General features: G+C 38.7%; 2 protein-coding genes across 2 annotated transcripts; one reads left to right on the plus strand and one right to left on the minus strand.

The window, feature by feature from the left end:
- The first annotated feature begins 407 nt into the window (after positions 1-407).
- Positions 408-15,389, plus strand: LOC106713857 (protein rhomboid). Its single transcript, XM_045686969.1, has 7 exons — positions 408-556; positions 11,332-11,441; positions 11,809-12,201; positions 12,408-12,560; positions 12,791-12,966; positions 13,151-13,341; positions 13,480-15,389. Exons 2-7 carry the CDS (start codon positions 11,412-11,414, stop codon positions 13,593-13,595), a joined length of 1,059 nt encoding a protein of 352 aa, XP_045542925.1. The 5' UTR covers positions 408-556; positions 11,332-11,411; the 3' UTR covers positions 13,596-15,389.
- Positions 15,390-16,045: 656 nt separating this feature from the next.
- LOC106713874 (mucin-17) lies at positions 16,046-20,249 on the minus strand. Its single transcript, XM_014506770.2, has 7 exons — positions 19,924-20,249; positions 19,526-19,732; positions 18,610-19,411; positions 18,106-18,533; positions 17,898-18,020; positions 17,486-17,677; positions 16,046-17,413 (listed from the first exon to the last, which is right to left on the minus strand). The coding sequence occupies exons 1-7, from the start codon at positions 20,177-20,179 to the stop codon at positions 16,404-16,406; spliced, it is 3,018 nt and encodes a 1,005-aa protein (XP_014362256.2). The 5' UTR covers positions 20,180-20,249; the 3' UTR covers positions 16,046-16,403.
- Between the last annotated feature and the right edge of the window lie 162 nt (positions 20,250-20,411).

Here is a 20,411-nt window from a genome sequence, read left to right on the forward strand (position 1 = left end):
ATATGTAACTTGTTATATGCACGTCTTTGTGTATCGCCTCTAAATAAATATCTTCAACAAAGTTCGTAAACACTATTCGTTTGCATTTAACGAGCGATGCACACACAGAGCTATACAAAGTTGTAAAGCCGCCACTGCCGGTGTTCCGACGACGAGCTGCGCCGAGCCGCGCTGCGCCGCGCTGCGCTGCCCCGAGTGAGAGTGAGCTAAAAGTGTAACAGATCCCCGGCCCCGCACCTGTTCCTGCTGCACGCAGCCAGTCAGTGCAGTCGTCATGGCGACGGCGGCCGTTGAACCCGTCGGTCCCGCGCCGCCCGCTCTGCGCGACTCCCGATCGCGCCGCCCGCCCTCACGGCGCCGCCCGCCCTGCGCCTTTTTATTTGTAAACAATAGTATGACATAGAAATGTTATAAATAGTGTGTGAACTTTAGCGGTTGCAAGGCATGCAATAGTAAGCGCGCGGGGTTAAAGGCGCGCCGCGTGCCGAGTTGCTGAGGGCTGAGCGAGCTCTTTTGTGGCGACGAAGCAGATGCGGAAACAGCACTAAGAAGGGAGGTAACGACGCACATAACTCGAATTTTTATTGACAATTTTTTTCCGTAATAATTCAGTCTTTTAATAAAATACTAACGTAATTGTGCCAACACTTGCTTAAAATATTGTATTTTTGTGGACATCGTGTGGTTTACGTGAAATGCAAATGTATTTATGTATTTGCGTGAAAAAATATCTGATTTATGCTAAATGAAATATGAAACATACGTGTAAGTAAAGTAAGTTTTTAGTAGTTTATCAAGTATTTTATATCACAATACCTGCTTTTTATACAAAAACAAAATACTTTTTGGTTGTATCGTCCATTAGATACTGACGCGCCAATGTCCACATAACCCTGAAACTATGTTTACTTTATAAATTAATCAACTGGCTCGCGTTGCGTGTACAATGTCTGCGCGATGTCGCCGCTACCGCTACTACATCAATTAACGAATATATTCAAATATTAGGCTCACATTGAGCGATGCGATGAAACACAAATTAAAAATAATTTCGAGGAAACTTTGTAAATTCTTATCTGAATTAGTTATCAAATATCTGATATCGTCGTGACGTCGTTTAATCGATTGCAAAGAATAATAATACTAATAAACCGGGTGACTTAGTTCGCTAAACTCTTAAATTACAAAGTTACTTCGGCCCAATTTACTTATCATTAGATTTTCCTCGCGCTCGCGTGTCAGGAACATATTAACTGATTGTCAACATTTTATAAACGTTACCTTGTGTTTATGTTTATGATCAATATAGCGGCGACTTTAAGATGCCAGAATAAATGTAATTAGGGTAAGTAAAAACACAAATATTTATAACGTAGTTGATTTCAGCCATCGTTAAATCTTTACATTCAGGACTAACAATGACTTATATCTGTCTAAAATATCTTCATACAAGATATTGAAAATACGAAGTGCTGCCAAATGGCGACCTAAAGAGCTACATGACGTATTACAAATGTTATCTTACTGTGTCAGTATTGTTTGTATGTGGGTGACCGGGTGGCATTGCGTCCCAACTGGCGGTGCCTTGCACAGAGTCAGCCACTCAGATGCACCTTCGATGACTTTACATGGACGATATAGAGTATTGTTATTCCTTATTGTATTTTTTTTTGTATAATGCTTTACTTTAAAAAGTGGCTTATATTTCTGTTGACGCTTGTGGAACAATTAACATAACTTGTAATGTTTCGTAAACTCACATCGTTCTTGTCTTTCAACCGCAAAATACACAAGTATATAAGTGTATGCGATCGTATTTGAAGCTTTATATGTGCTCTGTTTAATTATTTAAATTCATTTTATATAACACTACTTATTTTATATAGTAAATTAATCATATCACTCCAAATCAATTACTTTTACATAATTAACATCAGCTTGTACAACTTCATATGCGTACAATAAATGTAAATAAATTGTCTCTATTTGGTCACACATTTTTTTTATCAGATACCAAACACCATTACTAACAGAATCACTTTGCTCAAAGCTAGATGTAATCTACAGTATGCAATATACCTACTTGCCCATAAACTTAATAAAGTTGTATGATTTTGCGTCATAGATGTACATATATAGAGACTAAGACGTTCCCCTTTATCATAGTAGCAGTGCTGTACTAAAAACTAACAAAGAGTCCATGTTTGTGTATTTCTGTCTGCCCTTGCAGCGAGCATCGAGCATTGCGCTCTGTTCACGTGCTCGGCTCGCTATCACTACGTTACTGATAACTGATAGCTGTGTTATTGTTTGCAGAAATAATATGACCGCCTGTGTTTCAGTACGATGCATATCACAGTGAAGTACCAGTTACCATCAACACTTTATGAGAAAATGTAGTCAGAGCTAGTGATATAAATATTTAAAATCGTCATAAAAATGAACAACTATTATAGTGATAAAGTGTAGTAACACTAATTAGAGATCATAGGCGAAAATAGTCCATGTGCAGAGGTGAATTGGCTTTTGCCATCTTGTGTCAGTTTAGACTGGAATGACACGATCGAAACACGTGCATAAAAATATTGTCATCGCAGTTTATTCCTTCGAAAGGAGAGAGATGACTGCATAAGTTTTGTGCGAGTGTTTTGACTATAGGATTTATGAAATTACTCACTGTAAATGTTGACAATAATCTTGACGACACACTGTATGATGTTTTGCGGGCGTCTGCAATCGACAAACTGAGAGAAGTTATCTGGACACGTTAACTTGCCGCCGCCGGTACTGTCCGGTGGGTTGTATCCGCCGCTCCCTGTCGTCGAGCGCCGCGCCGGAGAAATATGCACACTCAAATAAAATCGACATAATACTTATAAAGCAGGATAATATTGAAATAAAACTTTTGACAATAATGATTCAAACTTGTATCTATTGGAAATCGCCGTCCCTTGTGTTGACAAATTGGAAAACCAATCAATATTATCTGTGGATAGTTTCTATATATTACATTTACTAGAACGATGTACCTACTTCTTGCTTATGATGACGCTAAAACGACTCTTTGTCTACATTAAAGGCAAGTTTGTGTAATGTCATCATTAATTATACGATAAAGTCGCTTGCAATGTGAAGAGGATCACGATGTTATGATCCTCTTCACATTCAGGACAGAGCAGGTGGTTTTATTTATGCCGTCTCAAGTGCATCGGGGGGCTGTCGTTCATCTCGGTTCACAAAGCCGCTATCTGACGCACCGACCGACAGGTATCATAGCTGGAATACGCGCACGTTCAGAAAAGTACATCCCATAGTGACGGCCCCACTGAAATTAATTCCGTCCTCAAACATAGCATTATTTCAGGCATTAAAACGAAGCATTGATAATTCGTAGTAGAGAAATCAAACGAAACAATCATTCATCATCATCATCATCAACATCATTGTCAGTCATGGTTCTAAAATTTGATAATCTTTGATTGATCAAAAAAGCGTTTTTTTTTCTAAAACCGATGCATTTGTTATAGGAATGCTTTATCATTTGACCACTTTATTAATAAATTTGAAGTCATTTCAAAAGCTGTGTGTAAAAGGTTGTATGTGCGTCACTGATGGGTACTAAGTGTGGTGACGACACGAGGCAAGAACCAACGACGATGTCTGGAGGCACAAGGAGTCAGCTGTGGGCCTAGCACGAATGTTTGCGACAAGCGTCTTCGTATTGTAATAGTCAATTAAGTCAAAAGTAGTGAGATTTTCAGTGAAGTTTACGTCCGACAGGCGCTTCACAAACTTTAGTACAAATTTTGTTGATGGAGATAGTCACAGATATTCGTGCTAGGCCCACGTTTCGTTATCTGTGGCCGCTCGTGTTCGGCGTTCCCGCGTCGCTCGCTGTCACCGTCGCGCCGTCCGTCACTCGGCCGTGGCGCGCGCTATCGCCGGCCAGTGTTTCGGTCACTTCGCGCCATTTACATTTCTTTTTATTCATATTCGATTTTCAAAACTGTGTCGTGTCAAAGTTTAAAGGTGGTAAATGTTTTCAAGTCAAATGTAAGTTTTTATTTTTTCACAACACGAAGCGAAAGTTAACTTTTAGATTAAGAATTTTTTTTTCTTAATTTTTGTTAATACTATCACAATAAAATCACTGATTTTTCTGTCATAAAGATAAGTAGATAGGTTTAATTAGTTAACGAATCGAGACAAGTTTACTCTTTGTCAAATATACTAAGTACTAAATCTAGGTTAAGTGCGATTAATGATTAATAATTTATTTCTTTGTCAACCGCAATCTAAAAGTAAACTTATTTTTAATTAACACTTTTGTTGATGAATTTGTAAATGAAAGAAAGTGCCATTGACTCGTTATCTCCGATAATAAAATGTATTTATTAATCGCTACTTTTTGATACGCACAAATATTGAAAGGTGACTTATTGCGTGTGTATTTTTATCCTTTGAACGTACTCTACTCCACTCTACTCGTAACGCTTAATGTCTTCGTTAAATGTATAACTGGGCGGTATGCGGCAGTAGTATACATTAATTTTTGAGATGGAAATAACTAAGTACATATAGCATGCAGAGTATATACAGATTTTTAAACTATTGAAGAAAAGGTTAATACTCGATTTTAGTGTGATATAAATGTACATATTGTTTACATTACTGTCATAAAATATTTATAGGTATGATGCAACGTGTTGTTTCAGCCGCGATCTAACGACATTATAAAAATAACGATTATAATCAAGAGCATTTTTATACATGAATAAAATTTTAGATTATCACACGTACATTATGTTTATTTATTTATATATTTAGCCGCGCCATTTGTGTCCGTTTTATAATTAGAAGTGATCATGTTTTATTAGGTCACTTACAATTCCACAGAAACAGTTTACCGCACACGGCGCGGTGGAAACGTCTTGATATTTTAACCTAATTTATATTTACCTAAAAGTATAAAATCGCCTTTATGTTTAATAGAAATACAATTTTATAAACACATTTGTCAGAAGATTCATTTTAACATCGCCTTAATAACAAAAACTAGAGTAAATAATACTTAGTAAGTTTTGAATAACAAAATGTTTAATTTCCGACTAATAAAATAACTTGTCTTTTTCTTAGACTTTTTATATAAGATTTTATTCGATTAGTTAATAAATTTAATCAAACACACTTCCACAGTTAATAATGCCACCATACCTAATTTTTTCTATTTCCCCTACCTGGTCCGCTGCACTATTCCATTTCATGTCGGAAGCAAATGTACAGTGTAAGCACACGACAAATTTATTTATCAACATAATTATGAAAACTTAAAAAAACCTGTTGTACGAGTATGTCAAGGTAGTAGTAACTCCGACGCAACAAAGCAGTGGGCCTAGCACGAATATTTGTGACAATCGCCATTTTATCGTCATCGACATTTGTGCAGCGCTATCCGGGGTATAGTACACCAAAAATCTCATACTAATGTTGACTTAGTTATAGGACGTGGCGCGCAGTGTAATTTGAGCTATCTGTCGCATGTTGTGTTCTAGATAACAACTTTGTTTGTAAACAATCTTTAACTATTTCATACTCTCTGAACTCGAGTCATGTTAATAATTATCTTATTACAAATGCATCGCGGAAAATGTTTGCATTTCAATATAGTTAATTGCTAAATCTTTCCAATTCTTTTTTTATGAAAATTAAACTTACAATATTAATTCCACAAAGTTTTCTAACAACAACAGTCTAGTATAGTCTATTTTCAATTAAATACCATAAATGTCATCTTTAAACAGTGATCGAAGGACATAAATATTTTTTTTCTTAGTTGTCCTAATTAGGTATTGACTTTATTTTTTTATGTCACGTATTTTTGTTTACTTAAATAGTTGTCACATTATCAGTATATGATACATCTAATATATATAAAACATTACACGCGCTAACTACATATATTACGAGTATCTTCGACAAACAAAGACGTGTGACAATAACACGTACGAGTGACAGCTCGATTGAGTGCTGTTAATTACTGACAGCTGTAGACGCAATTAATTAGGTATTAAGTAAACATTACGGTCTTTTATTCTTGTTTATTGTAGTAATAGTAGGTCACTTTACATGTTGGTGCATGTCTGCGAGACGAGGCGACCGCAAGACAACACGCGTGCTGTCCCACGTGCCTCACGAGCCTCACGCGCAATACACAATTATAAAATAACAACAAATTCCCCCTCTATTAATTCTAAGAAATTGAACATACTGTTTGCAAAGAGGAAAACATTTAGCAAACAGATTAACCGCACAACCGAAAATTAAAATGACCATAACGTAAATATGTTAATAAGTTCCGTAACAATAGAGACTACGTGTTTTTCCCACTTGTTTCATACTATACCATTCATTGATAAACACAACAATTTTAATGGTCGTGTTTGATGACATTGAACTGCACTCTATTTGCAGTAAATGTGATGTGAACACAACACGAGCAGTGTCGGGTTCCCGCACATCCGCACGCTCATTTTATGTCGGTACCAGAGACTCTTCGCATAGGTGTGCGCGTACTTCATACCAATTCAATTATTCATTAATTAGTTAATTTTATTGTAAATAGTCACAGCTATACAATACGGTTAAATACTTACTTAATTTAGTGAGTTTTTTCCGTAAAAAATCAAAATCTTACTTCTTTCTTATAGAGAAAGTTTGGATGGATGTTCCGCTATGGGTATATTTTATCCGTGTTTCCTTTGATATGTTAACTAACTGCAGTATTACAACATCGATATGACAGGATGATGGCAATAGATAGATTAAACAATACAAGTGGCTCGCGAGCCCAGCCCAGCGCGGCGCGGTGACCTGCTGCGCCCGTGGGAGCAGGAGCCCTATGCTGCCACGTCACCATGCCACCAGCGCGGCAGCGCGGCAGCGCGGCAGCGCGGGACACCAATCAATAGTTCAGTGACACGGCCCGCCCTGCAATGAAGTCATACTGTGACAGATTGCTGATAGCCAATTGCTAACACCACGAGAAATTATTTTAATTACCCGATTAAGTGTGAGTCGATGATGAAAGTAAATCAGGGAGGAAAGATATGAATTAAATTTAAGCAGGTTGAGAAAACAAGAGAAATACTGTGCAATTATGATAGAAAAAATTTGTATTATACTGTTGTCAAGGCGACGACGCTTAGCTGCTGCGGTCAGTGCTTATCAGTTAATATAACTTGGTTTAATTTACTTAATGTAACGTTACAGACTTTATCGTAAGAGTGGGTAACATGGGATACAGTAAGTTAGGATAACTTTCGTACTTGACTTGGGAGCGGCAGTGCGAGAACCTACCAAAATTTGGTAATATACGTCAACCGCCGCTCGGCCTCGCCCAGTTCGCGGCCTTGCCGGGTCAAGGTTCACTTTCGAATACGAATCTCATTTAATCATCTGGAAACTTACCAGAAACCTTAAATAATAGCGTAATTCAATGTAACAAATCCCAGTGGTTAAAGAAAAAATATTTGATCAAACCTGGAGCTAAAACATAAAATCGCACATTTTTGGCGTCTACGTAAGAAACCAAATTTAATATATGTATGCCGAATTGATATTTCAGTCATTGACATTGAAATACAAGAGGTGCGCATCGCCTCATCGCCTCATCGCCGCCGCACAAAGGTTATATTTTACTGCTGCAATAAATATTATAAGAGTATTCGATCATAGCTGCTCTGTACACGGCCATCGAGTGCTCGTACATACGACCTTCGACATATAAGATATTACAACAAAAGTATTCACGGTCATCAGAATTATGAGAGAAGAGTACCAGTAATACCAAAGGCCTTGTGTATGGATACACAACGCCAGCCTAACATCTTGCGAACGAACGAACGAAGCAATCAATTGGTTTTCCTTGTTATTAGAAATTCCCCGAACCGTCCTGAATCTGGGTCAATTATTAAAATAACCCAAGTAAATAATTTGCAGTAAAATAATATTGCAAAAACAAATTATGTTAAACATAACTTCTATTTATTATTCTTAAATGTGGCAACCGTAACTTATTGCTTAACGCATCAGAATGTCACAAAATAAAAATTAATCAGGGGACATTTAAGAATGATAAATTGTGTTATAAATATAACCACTAATTGATGAGGAATGAAACAAAATCCGTGCTAGCGGGAAGACATCGCCACATCGGCTACTCGATATAAATAATTGACAAATATAGCTCTGGAATGTTTGTCTGTCCACACGCTAAACGAACTTTTAATATAGATTCCTCAGCTGAAGATGATTGTCAGAACAAAACTCGTCGGATTAATACTCAATTTGCACGGTCGCTAACGCCAGCTACACAATTTCAGTTTAAAGTACAGTTTAGGTGTGTAGCCGGCTTTATTAGACATATAAAATCGGAACCACACCACGTACATTTGGCAATTAATTAATTTAATATCCTTATCAAGCTACGGCTGCTCGGGATTTATAATTAATTATTGGAAATACAGAGTAATTTCTGATTTCCGGTTAATTCACGGTAACAACGTCAATTACAGAACTATACAATAAAATAACTTGTTTACTATGACGTGACGTACGCCGCCAAGTTATGTGTGTGTGATAATCTACGTTTTCAAAGGAATTTACTGAATCTCATACTTTTATTACTCCCATTGGGCCAATGGATATTCAACCCTAATTATCCCATCGCCTTTTACAAAAAACATAATTTTACAATTTAGTCATAAAAAGATTTACCGAACAAAACAACATTATAGGTATTTTATAATAGTATACAAACTTAATTCTCGTAACCAAAAGTTTTTAATCTCTTTGTCATTATTTGACACAAAAGGGTCATTGATCTTTTTCTAAAAACTCGCTATAGTAGTCTGGCTACCTGATGTCTATAGCTAGCAGTAGGTAGTAGCTGCTCGCAAAGTGCAGAAGTATTGCAAACAGGTCGTGTTTTGGTAATTTGTGCGTGTCTGTATGTGTTATTGTTTCCACTGTATCAGTGACGTGAAGTTACAGTGTGCTGTGGGCCCGGGACCGCGTGCATGTACAGTGAGTGCTGGAAGCAATTGTTTATTTATAAAATTGGTAACATTACATAGATAGAAGAAAAATGTTCCCTTAGCCTTAGCCCTAAAAATCCTTCGTAATATTTTGCTAATCAAGGTTTTTCAAAATTAATATTCAATGCATTTGATGCCAAAATATAAAATTCGGTACTCCAATAGAACAGACTTTGTTTATATGCAAGGCGAGATCCGCGACAGACCATTTGCCATAATTATGAACATTATTCATAGAATAAACTAACTGCATACATACAAATTAATAATGGTTGGTCGGCGGTGCACCGGCCCAGTAGCAAATAGGAGCTTATGCTTATCTGACATCAGGTGTTGGCCGTCTGACTGCAACCCGCGCCTCGCAGAATACTAACCAGCCTAAACCTAACATTAGGCGTAATGATACGACCAATTACCTCTGACCGGAAGTGTTACAAACATTTATATTTTTATTACTCTTTATCTTCGATGTATAAATCAACAGTTATAGCTAAGAGAACGTGACTCAACTAGTATAATTCTAGTATTAGGATGCAGACGCGAGAGTCGCACAGAGTTTCCATGAACTATCTTAAAATAATTTTACATACGTTTTGCTGATAGTATTATGTATTTGAATTCACTATTAAATTACAACTGCCTCTATAACCTAATGCCTCATTATTATAGCAACTTACGTAGTTTGTCTATATAGTACATATTCTTCAGATAAATCTTCTAAAATTAAGAAACCTTGTTAATTAGATACTCCCGCAACACTACCAGCCACGACAGAGAATAGGCACCACTGCACACTGTATAAACTTTATTAACGAATGTATGCTGTGGATATGCCAATGACCTTGTACTCTTAAGTACGGAATGTCCAGCATGAGGTCTATCCTTTGATTCCCCTTTTTATGATATAAGTTATTTCAATTATTTATTAGTATCTTTGCACCACTTAACAAGAAGGTGGTAATTATTATTCTATATTCATTTAATTTTAAAAATATATGACCTAAAACTCGGGGAATCGTAGCACCTTAACTTTATGCAAAAAGGTCATATTGACACCAACTTGACAGCTGTCAGCAGGCGTTGACAGCTGTCAAGTTCACGATAATCATTGCTGTAATTATGCATATTATTTTTTAGATTCTTTATCTCTTTTGAGAATATAATACCAGACGACAAAATATATTGGAAACATGTAAGAATTTCATAAATTATTACAAAATAATCTGCACTTATCTACATACTAAAAATACCTTTACGTCGCCGTCATGAACATTTAGAAGTATAGTAGAATACAATGTTAGTGTATTTACTTTATTTACAAAACGGAATCTTTAATTTTATAATAATCTGTGAATGCTTGACTTGAAACATCGCGAGATTTGCCAGAAACAGGTTACCGATTTTCAATCCTTACTGCCTTACTTAATGTTATAGATGCGAAAGTAAATATGTCTGTCTGTCTCGCTTTCACGAAAAAACTACTGAACCGATTTAAACGTTATTATACAGATAGTATAGAGTCTGAAATAGGACATGGAAAAATGGTTGTATGGGTTTGAAAATTTGCCGTCGTCGGGTTGCAAATTTGAATGGAAAAATCGTAATTTTTACAATTCGAAGCATAAAACTATTTTTAGGCTGTTAATTTGATATAAATAAATGTAACCTTCAAAGTTTTACCCTCAAGGGTGCAAAATTACTATAGGGAATAGGATATGAAAGTCTGTATAGAAATATGTAAGTTTATAAGTATGAGAATGTTTTGTAAGTTTAATATTTTATAATTTTAAGTCAAATAATTAGTTGTTAAAAATGCTACCCGAAGACAGTATTTCACACGGACAAAGTCGTGGGCATAGCTAGTTTACTAATAAAATAAAAAGTTTTTGTAACAATTGTAATGTCTTTTGTCATTGATGTACGAGTAATAACATCATTCCTTAAAAAAATGTGTGTAAATATAACCTTGCCTGAAAATACACAACGAAAATATTCTTTATACAGCATGTTCAAAAAGATTATTTAAAATTGTAAAACATACAATGAACATCCTGTGATGCAAGGATACAGTTTATCTTTCCGGACAATCAAACTAAACCACAATTAATTACTTGACGTACAAATATTTCCCTGTAAAACAATGTAAGGGAATACCGCGTTGTGCTAAAAATAGTTTTCCTCCTGAATTTGGTTATATATTGTTTGTTCTGAGTCTTGTTGTTCATTGCGGCCGCAGATGCGGTGGTGATGGCCAGCCTCGCTGCTGCGGGTCCTCGCCTCCGTCCCGGGAGATGACCGCACCCGCCGCAGCACGCCATGGCGCCGCATGCGCACGATTGCGAAGAGGTAGGCACCAAAACAGTGCCGAGGAACTATATTCTGTATACAGCATCGCACTTATTATGTTTTTTGGTTGGGCTTGACGATCAGCTCAGATCAGATATACGCACGAGAGAGACACTAAGTAACCAATATGACTTTTATGTTCAGAAATAAATGACCTGCTACTAAGTATTTGTGTCGATACAGATCTATGTGCGATCATAATAACAAATATATGTACGAGTATTTCATTGTATTATTTTAAAAATCATTCGTATTATCTAATCTGCCAGTTTCAATCATAATGAAATTGAAGTTTACTAGACGTTAGTAAAAAAATGGACAAAACTAAAAAAAGCTTTATTTTAATTAGTGTCTATTCGATGTCTAGGTGGAACACCTGAATGGCGAAGACTTTCAGGAGGATCCGGTGCACCAGGGCCGGCGCATCCAGCCCGAGGGTCCGCCGGCCGCGCGCGCCTGGGTCGAACACGAGCAGCCGGAGCGCGGCAGCGACAGCCGCACTAGCAGCCCCGGCGAGAACCGGCGCCTACTGAGCCCCGCGCCCCCGCCTCCCGTCGCCATCCCCCGCCATCAGGCCGGACTCGCCCTCGGTGTCTGGGCCGTGTCCAAAGACAGCAAAAAGAAATCGCAAGAGAAAAAGACAAAATGCCAACTCGTGAACAATGTGAAGAAAACGAAAACAAAGTTCCAGAAGAGGAAAGAGAAGCTGATCGCAGTTTTGAAGCCTCCGTACTTCATACTCACCATGATTATTACCATAGTAAGTCCGCATTGCTCGTTGTCCCGTTTTTGAATGTTGCATCACTAGTGTTATCATCTTGATCGATGCCGCATAAGAACACTCTATTTATGTTTTCATAATTAATAATATGATTTATTGATACGAAACATTCATTACTCTAATATTGTTCTTGTACAGTCTTTGTATCTCTAAGGTTTCTCTATAAGTGCGTGTTGTTATTGCAGATCTGTGTGCATGTGTGGGGCACAGAGGACATGCGCGCGCAGCTGGAGTGGGCGCCGGGCGCGTGGTGGCGCGCGCCCTGGCGGCTGCTAACCTACAGTTGCGTGCACGCCACCAACGCACACCTCGCCCTCAACGCGCTCGTCGCCCTCGCGGTAAGAATTTACGAACTTTAATTCTAAAGCAAAATAAACTATTAAAGTTTACGTACTTTAATCTAAATTGAGGTTAAAAATATCTCCAGAAGAAGATATAACTCCAATATATATATTGACTTTTATTTGATTATCGTACGGTTTATGGACGTATTTTTGTATATATATATTTTTAAATGCAACAATCGTGCAGCAACCTTTGTAGTAATAGTTGTGGTTGTGTGGTGCAGGTGGGGTGGCGGCTGGAGCGCGAGCAGGGCTGGGCGCGCGCGGCGGGCGTGTGGTGGGGCGGCGTGGCTGCGGGCGCGTTGGGCGCGGGCGCGCTGCAGCCGCACGTGCGCGTCGTGGGCGCCTCCGCCGCCGTCTATGCGCTGCTCACCGCGCACCTGCCCAACGTCTGCCTCAGGTCACTAGTAACAAATACTACTATTCGTTTCAAAGACACCGCGCCTCATTTGCACTTATTTAAAACCGGGTGTCAAAGGATATACATACATCTGATCTCTTTTCTGTCATATCAGCAGTACCCTTAGCGCTGACGTCCCGTGACGCCTGTAAAACGCCTTGTAAACACGAAAGTTGTCGTTCAGATTCGGTCACGTGCCGTTGTGGTGGTTCCGGCCGCTGAGCGTGGCGGTGCTGGGTGCGTCGGAGGCGAGCTGGGCGCTGCTGCGGGCGCCGCCCACGCCCGCCACCGCGGCGACCTACAGCCACGTGGCGTGGGCCGCGCACGCGCTCGGCGCTGCCGCCGGCCTGCCGCTCGGTTTCCTCATCTTTGACGGTATGTAACTAGGTTTTTTTTAAATGATCCGTTTCGATCGTTTGCCTGTACTTGCTCGTTTTGTAAATGCAGTTTTCCTAAGAAAATACGATATCCTTCCTGTACTTTTTAAACAATTGGAAATATGTATCGTCATAGGTGAAAATTCAAAAGAGCGGTACATGGTGGGCGCGCGCGTGGTGTCCGGGCTGGCGCTGGCGGGCGGGCTGGCGGCGGCCGCGCTGCACCCCGCGCTCTGGCACGACCACACCTAGCTCGCGTGAGCCTCGCACCCTCGGGGACACTCGCCCGATACTATCACATGAACGTGATTAGGATCAATTAAACTGAATGCGATTGCTTTCAAGACTGATATTTCTAAAGTGCAATTGGCTCTGTCCGTCCGAAATTATCTTAACTAGACGTAATGTATATTTAAACGTCCTCGTCTAGTGTTAGCAAGTATAGCAGTCAAATAGCAAATCATAAGTCACTCAAGTCATCTCAAACTGTTGAGAAGAGTCGATTTTAACACTGAAACATGCCGTGGCTTTCACAAAATAGATTGTCATCATGAGATATTTTTTTGGTATGGCTAAAACAGTATGTAGCGTGTTGTCCTCGAAACTTTGCCATAAAAATGACACAACGCAATAGACACTTTTGTGACATTCTTTAATATATCTGGTTCGAGCACAATGGCTCACCCTAAAGATCACGTTGATGACAAATCAATTGTAACAAGTATTTTTAAAACAAAAAAAATCAACGTATTAATTCGACGCACATAAAAACTGTGCGAATAACATATGTCAAGTTTGTGAGTTGTACAACTTGCTGTCAAATATACGTATGTACGTTACTATAGAGTACAAAAGTGAGAGAACATTAGGTAATTAGTGGCCAGTTAGGTGTTCATTGTTTTGTGTCTGTTGTAAAAATGTACTATAATTTGTAATATATACAAAAGATGATAGCGTAGTAAGTTAATGTACGTTATACGACTACAATACTAACTGAACCTCATTTTATACTTATCCTAGTTAGTATGTGAGTGTTGTTTACACAAACTATTTTATACTACGATTTTCTTATACGATTTTAGGAATAACAACAAAATTTTAACATATAACATTGTTGATGGTAAATTATATATTTACGGACTATTTCCAAAGGTAATTTGGTAAATCGGTGCATATCCGTTGCGAAAACTTTATAAGTAAGTACTCATTCTTTGTTAAGAGCAAATAATGTATTTTGACGTGAAATAAATGCTAGCAAGGGAACCAGGATATCTGGTTGGCTGATATCTGGCACGATACGTTGCAACTCACTTTGTGTCAGACGTAAATGAATATTTGCAAGGCTTATTTCAAGGTATGAGTAAATATATCAAAGGTGCATTCAAACTATTAATTAAGATTAAATTAGTTATTGTGATTTCTATGAAATCGTTCCATCTTTGTTTTGTATCAAAACATAAAATCTAAGTCAACTAAGTTACGTTTTCAATTAAGTCTAGTTAGTAAGGTTTGACAATGTTAATTTATTTTTATTATTACATATTTAAGTGTTGGTTAAAATTTTGACGGACGCCATCAAAATTGGGTGCTAAATTATAAGCTAAAAACCTTATGTTTTGAAAAGCTTTGGACCAAGCTTTGCTTAAATGTAAAGGTATTTTTACTTTGTTTGTACATAGTGGTAGAAGATATCGCCTTAAAGCATACATACCTTTTCAAAAACTGTATTAATACAAAGAAACATTAATTTTCTACGTAAATTCCAAAGTTAACTCATGGTCCAGAGTCAGCAAACTATTTGCTTTTTTATTTTTATTTGTAGAGACACCAAAGATATTGTTTTATCTAGTCGATGTAGATTTTGTATTTATAATTTAATGGACATATCTATATAACTTAATTTTGCGTAAAACAATCTGTTGTTATCTGTTTTGAATAAATTCCATTCAAGAAAATAACCAAACCTTAATAAAAAAAAATCAAGAAACCCGACTGATTGAGGTTCGAATAAATAAGATATTTGCTGCTCTTAAAGCCAACATTTTTTTTTAGCTAAAACTAAATAAACTCTATTGTTATATTTAACACTTTTTATTTTAGAGATTTAAAAAAAAAGTTATGAAGTGTGAGATTGAACTCGTTTTTGAATAATTTAGAATTTTTCATCCTACGTCTACTACATTGTGTTTTGTGTAAATGTAATACAAACTTTGACACTCCGGGGAAGAAAACTCATGGAATGATACCTCAATGGTTAAATCATTCAGGCTCTAGACCGTCACAATGAAACTCGCAAACATTATCCTTTTGTCAGTCGGGTAATAAAGTTACGTTTTAATTTTATTTACTTAATAATCCATACACAATGTTACTATTATTAAGACTTTGAGTTTACAATGTAATATGGATTGTGTTACACGTTTTTGAATTGAGGCTAAAAAAAGGATATTGCTGTCCGGTTGTGATTCAAAAATCATTGTTGCAGTGGCAATGGCCCCTACAATATTATCTAAGTGCAATTTTGTAATATGTTTTTATATTGGAATCTGGTTAATGTCAAATAAAACATTTTTATTAATTACTTTTTTCCTTTAAACCTGTAAAGATAACCTCTGATATTTAAATAAAAATTTCTGAATAAAACAACACGTTAACTGCCGATAATTTATTTCTTTGATTGTTACGTAAGTATTTATGCTACTAATTATTTAACATAACACATTGGCAAGTCAGCTTCTTATCTTTTAAATTCTTGGCTTCGGAAATTACGAACTAAATATTCGCCGCCGTATCATTTTATTCTGTGCAAAATTAAAGTATCTATGGTATAACTATGTCTGAGATCAACACTAGCGGCTGTCGGTGACCTAGTCCGTAAATAGTAATTTCTTTTGCTTTAACAAAATCTTATCTCTCAGTATCTGATATGCTGTTTGATTTCGGACAACGCCTTAACTAAATCTATCGCACTCTGTACAATAACTTTAACTAATCCAGTAAATATATGTGGACACATGGTCCACGGCGGTCAGTTCATCTTCAATGTGTGCATGTATGTCATCATCCAGTCGTATTGGAGCAGCCGAGCTGGCGACACTGCACGCCCAGCTCCGTGCACCGGCACTCCTGGCACGAAGACGACAGCTCAGCTATTATTCTCTCGACGCGATACATTTTACCGTAGATGTTGCATCCGGCCAGTTTCAAGAACCCAGGGCCTAGACCACCGCTCAAGTGGTTCGAAGTGGACGGTCTAACATTATCTTGCGTAATGGACGTGTACTGAACATAATCAGACTTTTTAGTAACTTCAACTGGTTTCGTTGTGATGAAAGGTTTTTCGGACGTGGACATTTTTGCTGGGGCGGGCTTTCTGGTCGGAATCGGCTTAAACGGTACCGTAGTAGGACGAGGGGTCATCTTCTTAATAGCGGTCGATTCACCCAAAATCAAATGATCGATACGGTTTATTGCACTTTGGGGTTGATGATGTTTTACAGGCATGTAAGGTGGACGATTCGTAACCGAGGCGAGCGGAGAAGAGGATTTGAACGGTTGTCTCTTCGTTGTTGTTTTTGGCGCTTGCGTTGTTTTTGTAACGATATTTGTTATTTGTGTAACTGGCACTGTCGATTGTTTTACCGGTGCAGCTGTTGTCGTTGCGTAACTGTCACTTAACAACAGTTTTAAAACGCTTCCCAATGAGAATCCATCATCATCACTGTCGTCATCATATTCCTGTGAATTATCATTATCCTTTTCTGAATCTACTGCGACTGTTGTTGGTTTACTACTTTGTTCATTCTTTTCTGTGGAACTTTGTTCTAAATTGATATTTGTCACTTCTGACTTAAACCGCTCCTCGTTTATCACCGTTGAGGACATTGTAGTTATTATTTTTGGTGGAGCAGTCGTCGGTGTATAAGATTGGAGCGTCGTATTGTCTACTATATTTAATTCCGTAAATACATCAGAACTATTTGCTGATATTTCTTGAGATTTATTTACGAATGATATTACAGGTAAACTCCGTGTGGACAGAAACTGTGGGGAAGGTGTAGTCTTGTTTCCTGAAAATAATAAACAACATTAAGAGTTTTTTTATAAAACATTAATCATTTAAGAAGTCGTTTACTGGGTACCTGAGTTACAAATAAGATCGCCGCAACATAAATCTTGAGAAGAAGCGCTGGTGGGGCGCCTCCTGCAACCGGGTGGGCTGTCGCACGGCCGAGCCGAGCACTGCAGCTCTCCCCAGGCGCAGGTGCACACGGAACATGCTAAGCTGATCGCTTCTCCTTCGACCACCCTCTGACCATCTTCCGACACACATTCTAAAAAAATAAGCAGTCCATTTAAATTGTCTACGCTTTCGTAATCCGTTTTCCTAAATCGTGATATACGCGTATGTTAGCCGTGGTTTATAGCTTATATAGGTATTATTATTATAATTTATAGTAACATGTTAACTGAATAAATTATTGTGAATCAAAAATGTTATATATTTACAATATAATTTCAATATCGTTCTGTTACATGAAAACAATGAATTACCTTTGGTAGTATCAAGTTGCATGGAAGTAGTCAAATGTGGCACAATGGCTCCGGCCGGGGTGCTGCTGGTGTACAAAGCATAAAAGTCATCGTTTATAGCCGGGTCCTTTGGTATAAATCCTCCTAAAATATTTAATTAAAAGTGTTTACTTATTACATTTTAAAAATAAATTTCAACATTCGCGTATTGATTTTTATTTTACAGCACCTTCAGTTTCCATTGGTGGTGAGAACAAATTAACGACCGGAGTATCCAGTTCAATCTTGGTATTGTGTCCGGGTAGTTTGGTAGTCGCTTTGTTCGCTTGCGTCAGGTCGCTGCCGAGCGCAGTGGTAACGCTGTACTCGTGGACTGATGTTATTATGTCACCGTTACTGGGGTACTCATTCGTGAGGTGTACCTCGTGTGCAGATAGTGGGTACTGCGCCGATTCTATATTTTTTGATAAAAATATTGGAAACTGAGTGGGGTTATACAAGTCCTCTCGCCTCGTCGCAAAAGGATCATCCTTCCCCTCCCCGCTCGGGAAGTACACGGGATATTTGTCATGTCTATCAACAATGGGATACGCGTGGCTTTTCTTCGATGACGTGTCATCGTCCACGACGGCGTCCGCTGCAACGAAAGGAATGATCCTAAAAATAGGATTACATGAAAATTACGGTGTATGTGCGTACACAAGAATTAAACAAATATGAAAAATTTTAATACTTTAAATTAGGTAGCGATGGCGGTAACGTCGGCTTGTTGTAGTAATATTCATACTCGTCCTTAGTTTTCTTAGAACTGTTTTGGATGCTACTTGTGTCCGGGGCCTCCGCATTCGTCACTTTGGTGGCCGAGGGCGCCGGGCTGCTAAGCGTGTTGTTGGTGCGCAACGAGCTTATCAGAGAACTGGTCACGTTTATGATGTAAGACTCATTTTCATCAAAGTCCTCGTTGTAATTTCTGTCGGTGATGATATCGTTCGGATTGTATGTATGAGATTCAAAACTCTGAGCTATGTTAGGTATTCGCGCTTGGATGTTTTCTACGTCAGAATAGTTTTCCGTCTCGTTTGCCTTGGTAGAGTTTATAGTTACGGTGGTTGTCGATAATTCGGCCGTACAATTAATTGTTCCGTTGATGATAATTTTGACGGAGCTCTCGGGCTGCTCCGTGGCATCTTCCTCGGGTGTCGAGGCCTCCGTAGCCTGCGACGTCATTCTGTCCGTGCTGACGATGACTTTGGTCGTCGTCTGTGCGGTTGGCGTCGCTGCAGTTAAGCCTTCTGTCGATTTACTCGTAGTTTGGGTCGATGAGTCACTTGTTTTTCTTTTAACTTTGGTCGTTGCAGTTGAATCGTGTTCATCACCCATCAACGAGGTCGTAGTTTTATCCGTTACGGTAATCGACAATGCCTTCGTCACATTATATTGTTCTATCGGTGGAGCGCTGCGGAAGGATCGATCTTTATTTTGAAATGAACTCAAAGTGTTGTCTAATATGGGTTGAGTGTGAAAATCTGGCAATCCTGAAACAACATAGCGAATACGTCAACAATAAAAAGTATGTTAAGTACTTAATATTTTACCGAAATCGATATGTAATTTATGCAACTAATTTAAACAAATGGAAGTGTAGGTACCTTGCCGTTGTTGGAAGACACATTGGTACTGATGAGGGCAGCACTGGCCAGCCTCCAGCAGCGGCCTGCAGCCTAGAAGCGGAGGCGCGCAGGCCAGCGCCTGGCAGCGCACGGCGCCGCGCAGGCAGAAGCATTGCGAGCATGCCGCGCCATCGCGCGCCTCCACGCGCTCCCCCTCCGCCACCCACTGCCCCTCTACCTGGCAATCTGAAATCGATAATCAACTATTTGAATGTCACAGCTACGAGATTATGTTATAGTTTATCTCAAGACGAAAAGAGCAACGAGCAATAGAATAATCTTCTGTACGATAAGAAGTAGATACCTATAAATAAGTGAGCACATCAGTAATAGTAGTATAGAGCGTTACCATATATCAGTATAAAGCCGTGGCTTACCGTGCAGGTGGTGTTCGTCGGGAGGTTTGGTGGTGGGGTGCTCACAGTAGTATCGCTGCGGACAGCAGACGCCGGGCGCAGGCCTGGCGCGACAGCCCAGAGGCGGGCGCAAGCATTGGGGCCGCACGCAGCGTCGCGAACCTCCCAAACAAAAGCACTGCTCGCACGCTGTCGCCGAGCCCATCGCCGAGCCCGCTGCGTACACCGTGCCCTCCTCCTCACATACCGGGTGCTCTACAAAGTGTAGTCCTTTCATTAGCGCACAAACATTGCTATTAAGTTAAGCAGTCACTGAACATTGGTCTTCTACAATATTCTCCCATCGTATGCAGTCTTCCGCTATTTAGATATGGATATTCTGTGCATAACGGAAATCACACAATGTATATCTATATATATAAAAGAAAGTCGTGTTAGTTACACCATTTATAACTCAAGAACGGCTGAATCGATTTGACTGAAAGTTGGTGGGCAGGTAGCTTAGAACC

Source organism: Papilio machaon, chromosome 4, assembly GCF_912999745.1.
Source record: "Papilio machaon chromosome 4, ilPapMach1.1, whole genome shotgun sequence".
Lineage (NCBI taxonomy): Eukaryota > Metazoa > Arthropoda > Insecta > Lepidoptera > Papilionidae > Papilio > Papilio machaon.